Consider the following 20,181-nt stretch of genomic DNA (forward strand, 5'->3'; position numbering starts at 1 on the left):
TAAGAGAAGACTGCAAATGTAGGATCTGAATGCTGTTGGACCAGAAATTACCAGCTGAAGACTGTTTGGGATATTTATGAAGGAACTTAGCAGACCTCTATTCAGCTTCTGGTGGAGAGGTGGAGTTACATATATCAGGAAGAATGTCCTTCCTGACAGTCCTACCAAAGAAACCATAAAATGAGAAAGCATGAAAGTGGAAAGAGCTCCAAAACCTTGATGAAGTATCTGCTGAATCCTGAAGCATGTGGGCTCTGTGGAGACGTACCTCTCTGGGGCATGTAACCATGCATGGCACTTTATATATATAGTAATTAAGAAGAAAGAAACACAGTGTTCTATTAAAAAGACTGCCAGTTCCCCAGAGAAAATAGCTTTGTGTATCACTTTATGCTAGTGGTGACAGAATAGAAAACAAAATACCACAGAGTTACATACATGTTCTTTGTCTAGAAGTATTTACAAACAACTTTACAAATTTTTACACACATTTTCAGGTTTGTTTGTTTACTTTTAAATTAAGAGCAAAATGAGTCCCCAGAGGCTTCTAAGGCTTCAGCTGGTGCCTTGCACTGTACATTCATGCTTGGCTTCTTCCTGGGGCAAGGGAGGAAAACTGTTTAAAAATGTGCAAATCACAGACATCTAAAGAACCCTGGATGCAAGGGTTCCTAGAGACCAACATCCATAGAGCGGTCATCCTACTTCTCTTCAAATCAGAGACAGCTACCGGTGGCAGGCTCAGGGCAAAAGAGATTAGGAAGGGAGAAGGAGCCATATATGAATTGCAATAATTAGATGAGTACATTAGTGCTGGAGCATCTGGGTAAGAAGAGCCATAGATCAATTCCTACTGCACACAGTAGTTCAAACAACGCAAGGAGTGGCCATTGTGAATTCTAAATACAGCACTGAAATGATCTCTTGTACACTCTTAGGGTTTGACTCCTGCTGCATATTTTGGAGTCAAAATTATTTTTTACTGACACAATCTTGACCAGGCACAGTATGATCCTATCAGTCAAAAAATACTGACTTTTTTTGAGAAAGATGCACCCTTCTCCTAGTTTTCACAGGTTGTTTTGTTTTCATGCCTTAACACTAAATGTTGTAAAAATATTGAAATTAAAAAAGAAAAAATTTACAATTTACAAGTGTCCATATAAGTAAATTATTCAAAAATTCAAGATCATCTACAAGGATCTACGAAATAACAATGCTGATAATGACACTGAGCCCGTGGGAAGAACAATCCACGTGCCGTGAGAAACGGATGGTGGGTTTCTTCCAGAACGATGAGTCACGAGGTTGATCTTTTCTTCTAAAATTCTGTTTCTTCAGCTACAGCAGCAGAATTCTTGAGTCTATGTTCATTACTTACTTCGACCTAAAAAGCAGAATATATGAATTAGTTACAAATGAAAACTTCTTCTGTTTGTCTTCTAATTTGTGAGTTGTAAATTCACACCAGCTGACAGGTTAGTAGCTAATGAATGAGTGGATAAATCACCTCTGGTCACTAATTTCCTCAGCTGTAAGAACCACATATAATTACGGTCAAGAATGAATGGCTGGGTACGAAGTGGCAGCTTTGTATCATGCATACCACAAAGGCAAAAAACATTTGGGGAAAAATACCTCAGGTGGTGAAACATGTCTGAAGCTCACATAATAATAGATTCTTTTTAGCATAATATATTTTAACAGTATGAGATACATGTCCACCAGGCTATGAAATTTGGACATGACCCGTGCATCTGAACTGGACTCACGCTATTTGCAGTCCTCACCACAACCACACGCTTGCTGAATCTATGTATTCTCACATGTCCGCCTGTAAACCATGTTCACTTGCGTAGTCTTGGAAAATCAATGATGGTCTTACATAGTGACTTTATGGTGGGTAGAGTCTCAGGAGAAGATGCAAATAGGCCAGGGTCACACAGAATCATTGCAGAGCGATAACCTCTCTACTGGTAGAGGTTCTCAGACGCTGCATCAGTCCCACAAGCAGAAGTTAGCAAGCTCTAGGGACATCCCTAATTGGAATTAAGGACTCAGTATCTGTCCAGACCGGGCTGCCCAAAGCTATAGTAGTCCCAGATCAGACGTACTCATCCAAACAGGAATGGGGCACATGTAAACTTCAACTTCTACAAACCATTAATAATAATAATAATAATCATGATAAAAAAACCCCCAAATGAAACCAAAAATGAAATTTTTTTTTTTTTCTTCTAATCCCCACACTCCTCTCTTTCCCATGTAGCAGTGCATGAAGCAATTCTAAATACTACTGAGTGACCTGGCTGTTGATATTGCTCTTGAAACAGATGAAAACACAACACTCTTCTTTAAAGTCCTTGTACTTCAGTCCCAAAGAGAACATGATGATTTTTTCCCCACTCCCCCTGTTGTCTCCTGCCTTATACACATCTTAATTGAAACCGCATGGTTCAGGGCAAAGATCTTGCTTCTCCTTGTCCTATAGCCTAATAGAGTTATAGGCAGAACAAAGAGCAAACAGGCATGTTATGATCATTCATATTTGCATTAAGAAATGTTCCCTGTGAGAACAAGTTCAAATTTAACCTCTTTTCAGGGGTGAAAAGGAAAACTATTCCTAGACTTGATGGTCATTAGTAATTATGGCAGCACTAAGTAGACATTATACTGAATATGAGTACTTGATAAAAACAGACTGCCTTCTACATAGTTTGGGTGAGGCCACAGAACCTTGTCTTTTCAATGTTTTGTTAATTTATGAAAGAAGTAAGGGAAATAAAAGCGGTGAGAGAAAGGGAAATCATAGCCAAGCTTTCATCTATAAAAAGCATCACACTAATTTTTCCCACGGGTAAAGTGGTAAGGATGGCAAAAGGTCTGTAACCTTTATTAAGGCTTTGAATGTGTTTAACAAGTTTTATTCATGTTCAATTCTAAGAGAAGAGAAATGGAGTTTTTCACAGCCTGGATACCAGAAGTCATATTTATTAGGGATACTATGGATGCTCAGAGTACATATAATTGATACAGATAGCAATTAACTTATCAAAAGAAGTCAAGAAGGCTGATGTGCTGCAGAGGGATAAGAATCTGCAAATTTCTGGCACAATCTACTGACTATTCAAATTGTTCCCAGCAACTTGGCTTTTAATTCACACTTTGATCACTGATAGTATTTTTTGTCCCTCCTTAAGTAAAGATCCTCCCTGTATCTTTCAGTGCATAAAACCAAAGAATCAAGAAAGAAGAAAACACAATATAATTTATTTTCCAGTTTTATGCTTCTAGCAGCCATAAAGATGCCAGAGAGGGGCTTTCCCAGCTGTACAAGGATACCCCCATATGTGGGAAATTTATTCTCCGGTATTGCAAGCTCACCAACAGCTCCAAAATCCTTCGAACTACTTCACCAAAATTTGCCATCAAAGAAAAAATTCTCAGATTCTGTGACTTTTCTACTGCAAAACAAATGAACAGATTTTGCAGGAACATATTTATAAGTCTTTTGCGAAAATGTCTTGTTTTCCTCTCCTTTAGTTATAGTAAGATTGCTAAGAAAGTACTAAACATTTATTCACCGAATACTTTAAAATGTTCTAGCTGTGGCTGGCTTCCTCCTGGATACCAATTTCACTTTTTTAGTCCAGCAGCTTGCACAGAATGGTCAAAACCCCATGTTGCTGTCATCTTTCCCACAGAAAATGCAGCAAAATTGTCCTTTAATGAAATATTATTGAAAATGCAGAATCCAATGTAGCGGGTGTACTTAATGCCCTGTCAGACTGTTCATCGCTTCATTTTGTTGTCCTAATGTGATATTTCTTCCTGTTGTAACACTCACTGTCACACTGAGAAAGGGCTTTTTTCCTTTTGAGGCCTTCACAATGCTACGATATTTACTCACTAAATTTGAGTAAAATTTTGTCGCTGTTTATTTCTACAAACTGAAAGCTGCAGCATGAAGAAAACATATTTCAAAAGCATGCAAAAATTAGTAAAGACACAAGCAAAGTTCAGGTGTCAAGTGCCGACTCAAAGCATTTGGTTAGCACTTGTCCACTTTCAATTAAAGCTCGCAGCACATGCACACATGCATACACCAGGAAAAACCTTCAGCCTTTGATTCTGTTCACTGGTAAGTAAAATACAGTAAGTCATTAAACCAGCTTCAATCAGCTGCACGTGGGTTTCATGTTGCACTTAAGATGCATGAAAGGCCCGAGGGTAAATTTAAAGGCAGAAAGCATCAGGGCAACAACTTACAAGCATCTAAGAAGAATTTCCAAATGAACATCTTCTGGTTTACCACTAATACTTTGAAATACCATTTATCTGAAGTTATCTGCGCTTCTGCCAAATTATATGTACTAGTAATGTCTTCCCATATCTTAATTTATTCCAAATAAAATAAATAGATGTGCATCCAAAATTATTCATTAGGTAGCAGAGTAGGAAGAATCTATGAAAATATGTGATTTTCATGGTGGGAGTAAATAAGTGATGACAAAGAGATAACAAACTTCCTGTGAAATTACGGATAGATAGATTATAAACTGACTAGCAGTTTTCCAGCAAACATTTTTTTTTCAGTAGCTAGAGAAACGTAAAAGCTTCTGCTTTTCCATAAATGGGTTAATCTCATTAAGATTTATGCAGCAGTAGCAGCCATAAACCAGCTCTTTTCTTGCTAAAATGTCAGCAGGGAAGCAATTCCATCCTTCGCTGCGAGCCTCTCCTTGTGTTAAGCTGAGGCACGACATGGCAGACATGGTGATATCTACTAATCCTTGCTTTAGAGGATATGTCATCGATGACAAAGTGTCCTTACTCACATCTTTTATGTGGATTAATTTTTAATTAAGTTCTAATTAAAATATAATTAAATTATTAGTAACCTGATGCCAAAATTATTTCAGGAGAAGGTTAGCTTTCAGTCCAGTTAGAAGGATTAATGTGGTCCGTAGGACCAGAACCTTACCTACAGGCTTTACAGGCTTTAACTCAACATGTTCCTGGGGGGGCTGTCGGTAGGAGTATGTGTCAAGTCCGCCTATGAAATCAACTGAAAATACAACAGTTCCAGAAATGAACAAATGGAAATGAAAATATGTCAACTGAAAAAGAAATATGGACAAATTATGTTAAAAAAAAATAGTAAGCTCATGCACAGGTTTGCATACAAGAAATAAACCAAGTAGGTAAAGATGCTGTGGAAACTGCTTACAGAAGGCTCTGTGCTGTGTCTTCCTTGGGGTCCATTTAGCCCTGTGCCTGGCTAGGCGGGCTAGCAGTGGGCTGGCCAGGCATGCACCCTCCTGCCAGCATGTGTGCAAAAGGAGCATTCAGGGATCTGCAGAGTATGTAAACAGAAACCACTGTGGGGCCATGTAGCTGCTTCTCTTTAGGGCAATTTCAGCACATATTTCAAAATTCACTCTCAGCTCCTTTTGAAGAGTTTAGAAATTGAGGCAGTGGAAGCAGTTTAGCTCGTGAAGCTAATTTCACCTAAACTTTTACGACTCTGTGGACTTGCAGGATTGTAACTCACCAACAAAACCCAAAGGTGTGTCCACTGAGTTAAGAATAAACAAGTGAGAACCTGAAAAAGCAGCAGCATCTTCTCCGGATGAACTTGTGGGGACAGGAAACCTTTTCAGAATCCTTCCACGTTCTCTCAAGATTTCTATGTCAGAACTAACGTGGGGATATCTGTTCTTCAGAAGTTTTTAGTTCTTTCTCTGGTCATAATGAGTTTAAAATAAGACATTTTAGTCTGAGTCTTGTATCTTGGTTTTTTTTGGTAAGATTTTAAGCAGCTTCAAGAAGCCAGACGTCCAAGCTATTCTAGAAATCTTAAAAGCATGTTCATGGAGAAGGTTATTTTTCTGTTGATTTAGAAGGGCTTTTTGCAGACCTGAGCAGCACTGACAAATTTGCAGCACATTAGGATTCTTTGGTCACATCGAAAGGAACTTCCTTCATTTGTTTATATATAGGCATATACACAAAAGTCCTAAGCAGAATTTAGATCCTCATTGTGTTAATCACTGCATGAGCACCTAATAAGAAACAGCCCCTTCCCCAGCAATGTGTGCACTAGGCAAACGAAGAAAGAAAGAGTGCTCATCCAGGATGGGTGGACGGGGATGGGGAAATAAGGTTTAGAGTTTGAAGGGCTGATGAAATACCCAGTGAAATCTGTGAAAATGCTCCTGTTGATTTTAGTTGCCTCTCCTCTTGAGTCCAGGAAAGGAGTAGCTTGGCTGAAAACTGAACTTGATGTACTCCAATCACACAGCATCACCTTAGCCACAAGACTGTTTTCTTAAAACTGCCTGAGCAGGACATAATGCTGAAGAGCTAGCCCAGCCCAAGTGCCAGCCCTAGCCTATCTGCACCTCCTCTTCATTCTGTAGTTCTTTCATGTTGCAGCTCTCCTTCAGAATGATGTCACTAAATACTATAAGATACATCAAAATTGCCTTCAGCACTAACAGGACCGAACACTTATAAAGAGACTTGTAAAATTAATTTTTAAAATATCTAGATGTCTAATGTAAGACATAGTTACTGATTCATTTTTTAGAATAATTTGTGTCCATAGTGGTTTGGTGGTTTTTTTGGTTATGTACTTTAGTTTTCCTTGCTCTCTGAAGAGGTTTATTTTTTTTTCCTGAGAACATGTGATAGAAGGAGTTAGAAAGTACGTTTCTGAGATAATTCACCACTTCAGAACCACACATCATTCCTCTCAGCAATCACAAGCATCATCTGCAACTGTAAGCATGGAGAGAATTTAAAGTAACTAGTCCTCCAACAAATCTTTTGGAGAAAGAAATGATGTCAATATGTGTTAATGACTGACAACATAGCAGTGTCTTTGTCTGATAAAGAAAACATTTTTAACAGCACGATCCAACAAGTTTCGATATGAGCTGCTCAAACTTGTTTAGCTGAGGCTTTCTCTTATGCAATCCAAGATGCATTATATAGTATTAAAGTTGAAGTTCGACTTAAAATTCATGTGAAGCTAATTCTCAAGGCAAGAAGCTACTCTATCACACAAGGCAATGCAATATGCTATTTTCTTTTTTCTTTTAGACATCCAACATTGATCAAATACTTTATAACTTTATATTGGCTGAACTTTTTGGATGCATACATCCCTGTGTTTAATTGGCCAAAAGTAAACAGCAGCAACATTCATATAGGTTTGCCAGGGGTTTAAACATTAGTTTAAGAATGATATCAAATAATTGATTTTGTATATTTCTGGCCTGGTTAATGGATTATGGATAACTTCTGCCATAGATTCTTAGGACTACAATATTAACTTCAGAAAGTTGCATATGCCTGGAAGAAAGTTCAACCAAAAAAAAAATTTCTATACAGTTCTATAATTCTATGCATTAAATTAAAACAGAAAAAAACCACAACTTGCTAGCAGTAGGGATATTCAGTCACTAAACAAGGAACACCCCATGGAGCCCAGTCATTAACTACAGTCATGCAGAGAGAAACTTACAATCCTAGGGAGAGGATTTTTTAGCACCCCACAGATAATAGCAAGTTACAGCAGAAGCTAGTTATTTTATCTGCAGCTGGCTGCAAAACATGATCCATATTCCCAGGGAATTGCTCTCTCCTTGTGTCACCTCAGTTTTGTGGTCATGCTGGATGCTTAATGGCCAGTGTGAAATGTTCCTTTAGAGTTCACTACCTGCTGGGCTTGGAAGTGCAAATCTGTGCTGGCTGTCCACTGCGGGTAGTCCATTAAAATGATGTTCATTCACTCATGGGCCATATCAGAGGAACAGTTGTCATAATCTGCCTGAGTGAGAAAAGTGCAATGCGCTGCTGGCTGAAGAAAGTGTATCCACTGTCACCAGTAATTTTGCGGGTTATTCTTTTCTAGACAGATGACATTTAGATTTGCCTTACTCCTATTAATCCAGCGCATTTACCCATATGCCAGTTAAAATTTGCTTTCCTTTGAAGCTAGCGCAAAAGAGTCAGAGCTCAGAAAAAAATCCTTTCTCCTTTCCCACCCTCCCATCTGGAATTCCACTTCTCTGGCAATATCCCACTGACCTGCTGGCAGGCCCTGTGCAAACAGCTGCCAGAGCTTGTCAGCCCATTGGTATATTACTAATTTGTCCTTTCAAAGCTGGCAAATTCTAAGTGCGTCTGGAGGTGTGGGGTATGAACAGAGCAGTGATATGCAGATAGCACAATTCTTAGTAAATCCTGCAGCCTCTTGGCCTGGAATACCTTAGATCCATTAACGTTACTATACTGTCTATGTACAAATTAAATTAGCAAAGGAAAAATAATCCATGCATAAGATATATTAAATGCCCAGAAACTACATCTATCAATTACGTTCACACAATACCAATGTGTGCTTTCACAACACGTACCCAGTCAATCCACTAAAACGGCAGCTCAAGTAGTCAAGACTAAAGGCTGTTGTACAAAAAGGCTGCTGCAGCCTCAGTCACACCTTCAAACTCATGATCCTCACAACAAATGTGTCCACATTGGCTTCAGAAGAGGCAGAACTCTGAATCTGCTGTTAGAAGTTATGCTGTGTCTTTTCTGGTAGTCTGATTCAGGGATGTATGTTATGCATTAGGGTGCCTTTATAGTTCTGCAGAGTTTGATGCCATAAACTACAGAGTTCTTTTAAAAATGTTTAGTGCAGATGCTAGGACTGACTGGAATTGATCTGCTCCACTTACAGTTCATTGCTAAGTCGCAAGTTAGGTGTTTTGTTCCTTCAAGTTGTTCTTTTTCCCATCAGTTGAGTCCCACGGGTCTCTATTTCTGGCCTGTTGTTCTTTGTATCCATACAATTTCTTTTTGCTTCAGTTATCTGTCAGTATGAGCCAATTATTTATTTTTGAGACAAAATTTAAGTATCTATATCTCCCTGGTTATTATGCATCCAAGAATACCAGAACTGCTGTTTCTAACCTTAACTAGCAGTCACAGATATTTTAGTATGTGAAATGAATGTCCCATTATATAATGCAGATCATGTTCAACTCTATTGAATAATTAAAGATAAACTTGCTAGAGCAACATATTTACAAGATCAAATGTATGACATAAAGCCACGTCTTTCAGAACTCTTGTGGCATTTGGAGGAAAGGATTTTATACATAGGAGAAAGTTCACATCATCCATTCACAACAGAAGGATATTAACTATTACTTTAAAAAGTTATAGGACTGGAGGGGCTCTTTTTGTCATTGAGTGTTTCTGGATTTTTGTTCCTACCTTCCTAGGCATGGAAGACTGTTCCTGAACTTTGCTGCTACCACCCTCTGTGACATGACATTTGCTTCATGTGTTTCTATCTTTACTTCTCTTACGAGGAGTGAACAGGAGCGAGCTGAGGATGTTCAGGAGAGCATGCCGGTGTCCATGGCACAGCAGAGGACACAAGCCAGAGAGGCAAGGGGCTGCGAGCCTGGTTCTCAGAACTGAGGCTGCAGAGGGGAGCAGCAAACCAGGCAGGTCTTAGAGGCGATGGAGAGAAGGCTCTGCTAAGGATTCGTGAGGCCAAGCAGAATCTGCAGCAATTCAAAAAGCCAAAGACTCGGCTGAGACTCAAATGGGAAGCATGGCTCTCCAACTGCATGGGCACAGACAACAAGGGAGCAAATGTTATAAACCTCTCATTTCTACTCCGCATGGTCTTGTAACTTTGAGTTTTCCATTTAAGAAGTGTGCTAGTTTATAATCAAATTGATTCTGCCTTTTTTGAGGTTAGTGTTGTGGTTTTCTTTAGGAATTCTCTGTAAAGGTGAGTGTGCACATCAACTTCAAAGCTCTGGCTGACTAAAGCTCTGCCACATTTAGCCCACGTTGCAATTTTTCTTGACTTTCCCTTCCTGCCCTATTTTCAAGTCTTTGCTTTAAAATCTTCTTAACATCCCTGCCCATTAACGTCTTCTGCTGTCAGGCAGGAGAGTCTCCTTCTTTCCTGACCCTTCCTTCCTTTATTAGTAGGTGGCTTTGCTGGGGTCCGGGTACAGAACTACCATCTTTAACTTGACAGACTTGACATCTTGAACTTGACACACATGCTAAAACCTGTACTTCTAGTAGCCTGAGAGGTCATCAGCTTTTCCAGAAGAATGCTGATCTGGTGATATTTTCCACTTTATGATATCAAGCACATTAACACTGTGCAACATGGTTTGCCATTTCAGATAAGGCAATTTCTATTTCCACATCCTCCTTCTCATTTATCAACCTGCCTTTACCCCCATGGCCATCAGTAACACCCTGTGGAGAAATCCAGCTCCACCACATGACGTTTCCTTCTTAGAGTGAGGTGTTGTAGGCGTTGCCTCCCCTACAACTACACTATGCTCACAGCTACACCTTGCTTAGCTGTGGTCTGCTTCAATAGTCGAGGAGGCAGACCCCAAGGCTTTCTACTACACATCTGCCAAGGTTTCAGCCTCTTTAAACTCCGAACTGTTTCTTTTTCCTCTGCTAAGCAGACAGTGCTGCCTTCAGCACTTCTAGAGTCTTCCTCTCCTCATCCCAGCAGAAAAAATCCCACATTCTCCCTCTTTGAGTAACCGGCAGGTAAGCTTGTGGTCCTACTCTACCTTCTCTGAATTCAAGTCTACAGATCGGAATCAGAAGTGGATAGATGCCTTCTTTGATCCCCAGATTCTCAGTCTTCTCCTTTCAATCTTTTATTTCTGTGGATGAGCACAAACCAGCAAGTTCTAATCTTCCATTTGTTCTTGCCTTTAGATTTTCAAGATGGGAAAGCCAGCAAAATAACCCCTCTGTTGATCAGTGTCATGCCAGCCTTCTCTAGCTCCAGTAAATGCCTTAAAGTCCTTCTGTGGTACCTGCACTCTGCCCCAGAGTATCTGATCATCCACTATTTCAAAGCCATTGTGGATGGATCTGGTAAGCCTACTACTTACTCCTACTGCACATCCAAGTGCAGCGATGAGTGCTCATTTGTCTCTGTGAGTGCTTCTCTGTAAATGGGGAAACTTATTGCACCTCATATTGTTATTGCTTTTGTCCTGCTCTGTCTTCGCCTTCAAGTCATCTTGCTGGTCTCTTAATACTTCTTTTAGCATTACCATCTCTGCCACCAACTCAAATTAGGTCCTCAAAACCCCAAAATATAATATGACTACAACCTCAATTTTGAAAATAGAGCTAGGAATGTAGAGCATTACAAAGTTGGCTGGTGGTCTTCTCATATATGATGGAGTGAAAAAAGAAATATCTTGTGTGTCAGCAAACATGATGGCTAGGAAAATGGTCTTCTTGTTGTTAGAAATTTGGTATCATTTCATATTAGGAGAAAGATGAATTGCAAAAGAGGAATAGAGTCTGTAATGAGATTAATACTCATTTTGAAGCCACCAGTGAGTCAATCTGCTAATGATAAAGAAAGAGAATGCAATACTGACCTCATCAATAAAAAATCCTCTCCCTGAAGAAAGATGGAGTAAGAAAATACACTTTTATGAAAACCTTGTAACTTGCAAATTTCAGTACTCCAAAATAACACATTGTCATGATTAAGGAGGAAAAGAAAATGAGTAGAGATCAATGCCAAGGAATAAGAGTCATCATATAAATGGTGAGAGGCACGTAGCATTACTTGGGTTTGCTGCACTTAACCTGTAATATTGAGAAAAACACAGATGTACTGAGATTAAATTTCTGGTAGGAAACCCAACTGTATATTTACTGATTCAAGGCAAAAGAATGTCAAATTAAGTTTAAAGTGAGTCCAGCTATGACCCAGATCACAGAGCACTGGTAAGAGAAAGACTTGTTACAATATAGAGCTAAGAAAGCACATCAGCAACACAGACTAAATACAATAAATATAATGTAGACTTTCTGAAAAATAGAGTTTTTAGAAGAGGTAATATATTTTATTTGGCCAGCTGTCCCAGCTGGAAAACCATATCAGCTATATCAGCCAATTTAGTAAGATAACACTTCTTGCTATAAATCTTGGTTCTCTTATATCCTGAAATCATTAGGGCTATTGGAATAGTACAACTAGAAAATCTGAAAAGTACCACATATAGGCAACAAGTCCAGGTTTACAAATAGGAGGAATTTAGAAAGGTTATTTTATGAAGGGTTGAAGGTGTGATGGCATGAGAGAGACAGTAGAGAGAACTAAAGAATAGGTTACAGTAAAAAATTCAACAGTGTAAAAAAAAAGGATTTAGCAAAAAAAAAAATTAGTTTTAATATTTGAATGTCTTCTCCTTTCTCTTGCTCTTTGACTGTGATTCTTCTAAGAAACCCTTGTGATACTTTATTTGCGTGGGTCTTTCTCTTGCTTTGATCTTATCAATAATCAACATTGTTATCCCTTCCTTTTCCAAACAAAATTACAACTTTTCTTGGTGGAACATGCTTTAGATTTATGAGATTTAGAGCACAGTTTTTCAAAGATGGGTAAACCTATGGATAGTTAATTCTTATTGGAGTTGTTTGATTTTGCCACATTTTGAGAAAGTATACATTACCAAATAAAATGATCTTCTAAAGTTACCTGACTGTGACCTGAAATGTATGGCTTGGTTCAGTGTACTTCACTTACTTGTGCTGGTTACCCATCTCTTTTTGAATGTACCCAGTTTTTCCTTTGCAAAGTAGTTGTTTGAGTAGCCTCTAAGGCTATAATATATGATTACATACACTGGGATCCATTACATACAGTGGGACCCATATTGTATGATTTTTGTCACGCATACTCCCTTAAAACAAGAAATGAGCAGCTTTGGTTTTTTTAGTGCTGTATTTCAAAGCTTAGTATTGTTAGAAAAGAATTGCGAATAAACCCCAGCCTCAGGAAAATTCAGTCAGTGGCCATCTCTTGGCTCAGCTGGTCTGTATGGATCTGTCTTCATTTTTGAGGTTATTGTCTGCCAGGAAAACGAGAAGCCATTTCTTTCTTCTAAAATGAAACCTCATCACCACTCTCTCGGACCAGACGTGGGCATAAGGTAAAAGGCATTGAGAACTCTGGCTGCCTAAACTGCTAATTTGTCCACAAGTCTGCTGAGTGTGTCAAACGCATTGGGATATGTACAACAGGTGGGAATGTTTGCCTCAGTTGTAACTGTTCAGCTCACGGAATCCCCAGACCCCTTAATCAGCATATAACCAAGATAATTTATGGCCTGGTGTAGAGCCTGATTAATCCTGTACCCTCCTTGGCTCAGTACACCTCATCACACGGGTGCACCGCTTGCTCCAGGCTTATGCTTCCCATGCCAAAGGCAGAAGTTATTACAAGACAGAGCTCTCGGATGTGATGTACTAACTGGGGAATTATCACGCAAGCAGCAATAACAATGAAATGGATATTATTTAAGCTGAGGCCCAGAAATGAGGATAACCCATCTGCATGGAAGTGAAGACTTGGGGGAGATGGCATTTACGCAGAAGAGTGGGAGTCTGAAAAGCTTCTTTTTCAAGCTCCACAAATTAAAATAGACACACAGCTGTTGCCATTTGGAAATGACGAAGTAGGAAGATTGGTGCTGGAAGTGGAAAATGGATTTGTACAGACATTTCATCTTAATGGAGAAGGTGGGTGAAGGCAGGGACAGGAACGGGCACCACTTAGGCCTGTGTGCGATGTCAAGTGGAAAGCTCAGGAGAGGGGCGCTGGATGCTGGAGTAAGATTGATTTAACAATAGATGCAATTTAAGTGAAAAGGCTAAGGTGCTGGCAACTGGGGGTTGAGATAGCATCCATTTAGAATCAGATTTAATTTAAACAGAAAGGCCAAGGATGTGGAAGGTGGAGACTAAAAAAAAAATCAATATTAAATTAGCTAAGTAGAAGCTTGAATCAAATCAGCTAGTTAAAAGAGGGCATACTGAATATTTGGAAGTAGGGAAGCAATGCATGGACCTAAGAAATGTCAAGGAATGCTTAATAAACAATATATCCCTTCTAATCATACATCTAATCTAATTCCATTTTAATAAGAATATTACTTATTAGAGTAGTGAACAAAACAATCTTAAAGGAAGGTACGATCCCCAGTTTAACAAAAATTATATGCTTATAAATATATTCATATTTGAAATGAATTGTCTTTTATATGTATATATATGTATGCATATATATATATATATGGGATATGGCATGTAATATTCAGAATCAATGGCAGAAATGCTTAACATGAATTATATTTGCAAAACAGGAATTTATGAGGTAGTAAAAAACTAGCTTTTAAAAGCTCTCCTTCCTAGTTATCAGTCTGGAAGCCAATTTAAGTCTATGGGGAGTCTGTATATACCTATGTTTGAAACAAAATATGTATATATACACATATATATCCACCCATGTGCATATATACTTACTCATCTATATACACATATACATAAATGTACGTATGTATCCAAACAGATCAAAATTTGCCAATGTATGCCCTAATACTGTTCAGAAGAATATGTTAGCACTTTCTGCAAATAATACATCAAAAATAGTTGCTTTCCATACAGATATTTCTAAATGCTTCATCTATACTCTCTAAGTCCCATTTAAACCATTATAAGTATGTGCATATTCTTACAGTCATAATCCCAAACCATGGATGGAAGCAACTGATTGCAGCTCGGTACCATTTGGTATCTGAAAGCTCACACAATTCATTGGTATAAAAGAGATCTTAAAAAAATACTAGGTTCTACACTCTGAAAGAATGAGTGGATAACTCCGGCTTGATCAAAATGACCAGGTATCATTTCGATGTGTGAAGCAGAAGGGAGTGTGTATCATCTACTCTGCTATCTGTAGTGCCAGGCAGCTGGCTCTGGGTACTCAGGTTTTTCTCACCCGCACAGGAATGTTTCAAAGCCGTACCGTGTGTTCACCACCGCTGCTCTCATCTGCTGATATTCTGGGGAATATCTGATAATAATTCTTTGTGCTAAACTGATTGATGTGAATCTTTCCTATTGGATTTTGTTTAGTCTGGAGAAGAGGAGGCTGAGGGGAGACCTTACTGGCCTCTACAACTCCCTGACAGGAGGCTATAGCAAGGTGGGTGTTGGTCTCTTCTCCCTGGTAACTGGCGATAGGACAAGGGGGAATGGTCTGAAGTTATGACAGGGCAGGTTTAGGCTAGATATTAGGAAAAATTTCTTCACAGAAAGGGTTGTCAGGCTCTGGAATGGGCTGCCCAGGGAGGTGGTCGAGTCCCCATCCCTGGAGGTATTTAAAAGAAGGATAGATGAGGTGCTCAGGGACATGGTTTAGAGGTGGGATGGCAGTGTACGGTAACGGTTGGATTTGATGATCTTAAAGGTCTTTTCCAACCTAGATGGTTCTATGATTCTATTCTATGAGGAAAAATTTTCCTTCTTGTGCCTATGGAAAGAATTGTGTAAAGGCACTGGAGGACTCTTAAAATGTGAATGATTTACCTTTTTCCTTAGTGCAAAATAAATGACCTGCTGGCTTGCATGGACATGGCATCTCGACTATTACCTTCATACCTACTGCCAGGCAAGTTAGTCCAAGTTTAAAGTCATAATTAAATTCGGTGCAGGAAGAGGCAATTAGAGGCAACCTTCCAGTAAGAAATGAATTCTTTGCTGAAGATAGATAGACTAAAATATTTTACTCAAGTGGTATAGAAACTGAAGGGGGATTTCTTCAAGTTGTTTGATTCACACCTTACAGCAAGCTATGCTCTACCAATGAAAAATTTGAATTAGTATACACATGTCATTTAGATGATGCCATTTTCTCACACTTTGTCTGCACCCTATCTGGATAAACCTTACAAGTTGCATTACACATTAAATGTGTGATACTTTCAGGCAGATAACTTCTGCTGCTGCTAGAAGCCAAGACTTCCCTTTTCGTATACTGTGCACTATCTATTATTTAAAGAAAATCTCCCCGCTAGAACAAGGTGTTCTGCAACAGTCCATGGAGATTACAACTGTAAATGAAGACTATTTTGTACATTTTGTTAGAGGAATGTAAAAGCAGAGGGTGTTGTTTTCCTGTGATGGATTATTCATCTATGGTTTTTAAACAGAAAAAAAAGAAAGGTAAATAATGCCTCCGCTGCATTTTTTTTTGCCTGCTGACTTAATTGGGATCAAGATTTCTTCTAGCATTTAGTATTTATACTATATTTATATTACTTTTATATTTATTAATTATATTATTTAACTGCTTTTATTTTACACCGCCTCAGAGGTTTTACCCTTGGTTGTGTGCATTATATTTATGCACACATTTCGACAGGAATGGGAACAAATGCTTGTTCAGGCAATGTATGATAACTTAATGTAAAAAATATAATTGAAATAGTATGTAGTGGTAATTTAAATCATATAACACCCCTGCTGTACGTCTTCTTCCATTAAATACTTCAGAGTTCATTGTGTTTGTTTAGTGTAGGAGTGAGCATGCATTTTCATTTAATTCACACATTAAGGCTAATGATAAATAGGAGGACACCAATGGGACTGTAAGACCATACAATGTTGTTGGAATAACAGGTTTATCATTTATACTTCCAGTACAGGGGAAGTGGGGTCAGGTATAAGTAAGAAAGTAAGTAGGTGAGACTGCATCTAACCAACAAACTCCAGCTGGATAGACCTCTAAAGACTACAGAAACTGGACCTTGACATTTGTCTCCATTAAACACTTGATGGGATTGGCCTGGGTCACAGCTGAACCGAGGGAGCCTCCTGGGTACTCCTGGTGCTATTCCTGGTCACACTTCAACCTCTCATTCAATTCATGGGGAGCATCTGCAAGGCAATGAGAGCAGCTGCTAGCAGGGAATGAGTCGCTCCCTGGCACCAGGCACCCTGAAACGTGGGCAGCACCTCAGTGCAAGGAGCAGCAGGAACTGCCCACTGGTCATCAGCCAGATGTTTTATGGCATTAGCTGGGCCCCCGGCTTTCCAGATGTCACAGACCACATCTGAGGACAGCTGTGTTAGCCTCTGTATCTCTGCAGGAGTCCACATTTGTTTATTCTTAGAAAACTGTCCAGTTGAATGAACACTTACAGAATATATTTTGGTTATGGATCCATTATAATTCTGTGCCGAGTGATATGTATAGTCCATGCCTGGCAAAAATAACTGATTCTGTTATTTTACCAAAACTGGTATGTCAAAATTCTGCGGGTTTGGGTTGCTTGTCCAGATAAACAGAAAGATGCAAATTGCTTTTCAGGCCTTCCAAAAATACTCATAGTCACTGCTATGGAAGAAATTTTTTACAATGAGGGTGGTAAAGTCATAGTCACTGCTATTTTACAGAAATGCCAAAGCCAGGAGAATGCTGTCCACCTGGCAGCTTTAGTGCTGTTTCAGTGCCAGGCAGTAAAACTTGTCATTTTAAAAGTTTGAGTCAAGCATATCCATCCGTTGGTCAGTAACAATTTTCAATATCTCCAGTCATTATGGTCTAAAGGTGTGTCAAGCATATCCATCCGTTGGTCAGTAACAACACATTTTGTTTCAATATCTCCAGTCATTATGGTCTAAAGGTGAGAGTGGCTAGTGCTAAAGCCCAATGGTAGTCTGTGCTGCTGGCTGCTGTTTGGAAAGTTTCATAAATCCTCATTTTCAGTGAGGTAATTTAGGTTGGTCATTGTCTGGGGGTGTTTGATTCTTGTATTGCCCAACAGAAGTGTAGTGCAGAATCCTCCTTCTTGGTCGTCGTTGATATTAACCCTTTTATGATAAAAATTCTCTTTTCTAGAAGGTACACGAACTCAACCACATGGGCAATTGTAATTCATGTAAAGATATTAGTAGTGGGTTCCCAAAAACTCCTTAGTTAAGGAAACCTGTATATTTATATATAAAGGTAATCACATATATGAACATATATGGGTCTGTTACTAATATTAGCTATTGCTAGTTCTTCATTCATTTTGAGAAAAGATAACGTATTTTTAAGAGATTTATCACTGCTGGCCTGTGTAACTACAAATACTAAATGTGAGGAAAAAATTCTTTCTCTCTTGTTTCATTACTGCCAAAAGGTGCTCAATGGTATGTATAAAGGTGATGTCATATGTCAGATAAGGCAATGCAGTAGTTTTTCAGCAGTGGTAATAAGGTATCTTGTTTTATTTAATATTTGTGTAATGATGGCATATGGAGGTTCCTATTGATACCACAGTATGGGGAAACTCTTCCTTTTTAAGAACAGATTCATCTTCTTTGTTCTGAAAGTACAGCTGAGTTCTGAATACAGTTGGCATAGGGAAGAGACAAAAAATATAACTTACTTTGTTTATTAATTTTGTTCTTGTGGTTTCATTTAGGGGATAAATGGCTTCCTTCATGCTCACGTACAAAAGAGGTTCGAGCTTCCTCAGATTGACTTTTTGGTGTTTCAGTCTTGTTTTTATAATAAATGCTGAAGTGACAGTTGTAGTTCTGTGGCAAATCTTCCCCTCTGATTTAGCTTTTTTTTCCTTATGCAATTTATATGCAACTCAGCTTCCACTCCACAAATTCACATACAGTACAGTACAGAACTATCACTTCTGACATGTGTCGATGGCATATTTATGAACCAGTATTTAGCGGCATAGTGCTATCAACTGTTTCTCAAAAAAGTCCAGAAACTCTTTGGAAATTTAATAATGATTTTAACAACGTATTTTGCCTAGTCTCCAGACTCTGCTTTATTAAAACTGTTCAGTAACTCTGACAAGGTGGCAACAAGCTTCTGAGTTCATTTTTAGGAGAAAATGATTCACAAACAGGATAGTGACAGGCTTTTATGATTACAGATTTCACATATTCTGTTCCTTCAAAAGGGCTTATATAGATTGATAGTTCTACAAAGAAAGAAATGAAAAAATGAAGGGAAGAGATATAAATAGACTTTTTCATTAGGGTGAATGATGGAAGGTATTAACCCCACTACAGCAGTGTGCCTTTTACATGTCTTCTTTCTCATTTCTTTTGACCTGCTACCATCTTCCTTCTAAGTAAAAGTTAACTACAGTCTGAAACGTAGGTAAGGTGAGCAATAGCTGGAAATAAATGTTTCCTCAAGCATTATTACTGTTCAGAAAAGTGTCCATCAGCCGAAATGTCAGGCTCAAAATCCATTTAAGCACTGCACAGAGGCTAAACAGGCGACTATTATTAATTTTTAAGTCTGCCTGACAGGTTTCAGACCAGGAACTGGGGTTAACTTGATGCACTGAATATTGTAGAGTACATTTAATTAGGGAGGCTTTGACTCTCAGATGGCTGAGGATTTATTCTATGCAAACTACTGCAAAAATATGATAGAATAGCTGCATCTACCTAAGAAAAGAATCTACTGCATCATATTAAAATGAATAAAATTGCTCTTTCATTGCAGTTTCTTGGACTTTTTTCTGAATGTAATCACTGTCTACTTTTAACCTCACTGTTTTGAAGCACGACTGTACTTCTCCCTGAAATAAATTTTTGTTCATTATGCTGCAAGTTAACAATGTGAATTTTTCCGCAATAAGTCCAGTTCTTCTCAGCTAATTACCAAACCAAACCATTTTCCCACTGTGCCTTACACAGACATTTCTTCATTTAAAACATATCTGTGGGATTGCTATGAATGAGTTAACATTTGTCTTTAATGTATTTATCTATAAGCATAGAGGACTCTCAAACACAAATGGGCATTGAGACACAAATTAGCAGGAAGTGAGACACTAAAGGGCTATTTAGTTGCTTTTGATTGGATTCAGGATCTTAGAAAGGAATAAAAAAGTAACAAATCAGAAATTATTTCCCTGCACTGGTTGTAAAATTTCCTAGATGTATCTATTCTGCTTCTTTGCTCCACTTCCAGCACACCACTCTTGCCCCTGCCCCAAGTCATCCTCCGCTAACTAAAAAAATATATTCACACAAGAGTCTAGGAAATTATATCTAAAGATACAAGTGAAAACGGGAAACTTGCCCCTACATAACGAAGGACATTGAGCTAAATTACACCATACTTTCCAAGACGAGTGAGATGACTTTCAGTTGGAACAAAACACCAAATTGCCATTGGCAGTTCTGGAAGACAAGCAGAAATTAAATGTGGATTCCTTTGTGGAAAACGGGCACTGTGTTAGTTTTACATACTGGATCACCTTAGCACTTGAT

At 38.6% G+C, this 20,181-nt stretch overlaps 1 protein-coding gene across 1 annotated transcript in view; it reads right to left on the reverse strand.

Annotated features, from left to right (window-relative positions):
* Nucleotides 1-1,373: 1,373 nt before the first annotated feature.
* Nucleotides 1,374-20,181, reverse strand: part of NKAIN3 (sodium/potassium transporting ATPase interacting 3) — a gene marked incomplete at its 5' end in the record, with an annotated part of 91,258 nt that continues 72,450 nt past the window's right edge. Inside the window, 2 exon segments of the mRNA XM_035889758.1 lie at nt 1,374-1,387; nt 4,985-5,068. Of these exon segments, the coding sequence (XP_035745651.1) occupies nt 1,374-1,387; nt 4,985-5,068 (98 nt within the window).

This window comes from Egretta garzetta, unplaced genomic scaffold (assembly GCF_000687185.1).
Source record: "Egretta garzetta isolate BGI_Z169 unplaced genomic scaffold, ASM68718v1 scaffold132, whole genome shotgun sequence".
In the NCBI taxonomy this organism is placed as follows: domain Eukaryota; kingdom Metazoa; phylum Chordata; class Aves; order Pelecaniformes; family Ardeidae; genus Egretta; species Egretta garzetta.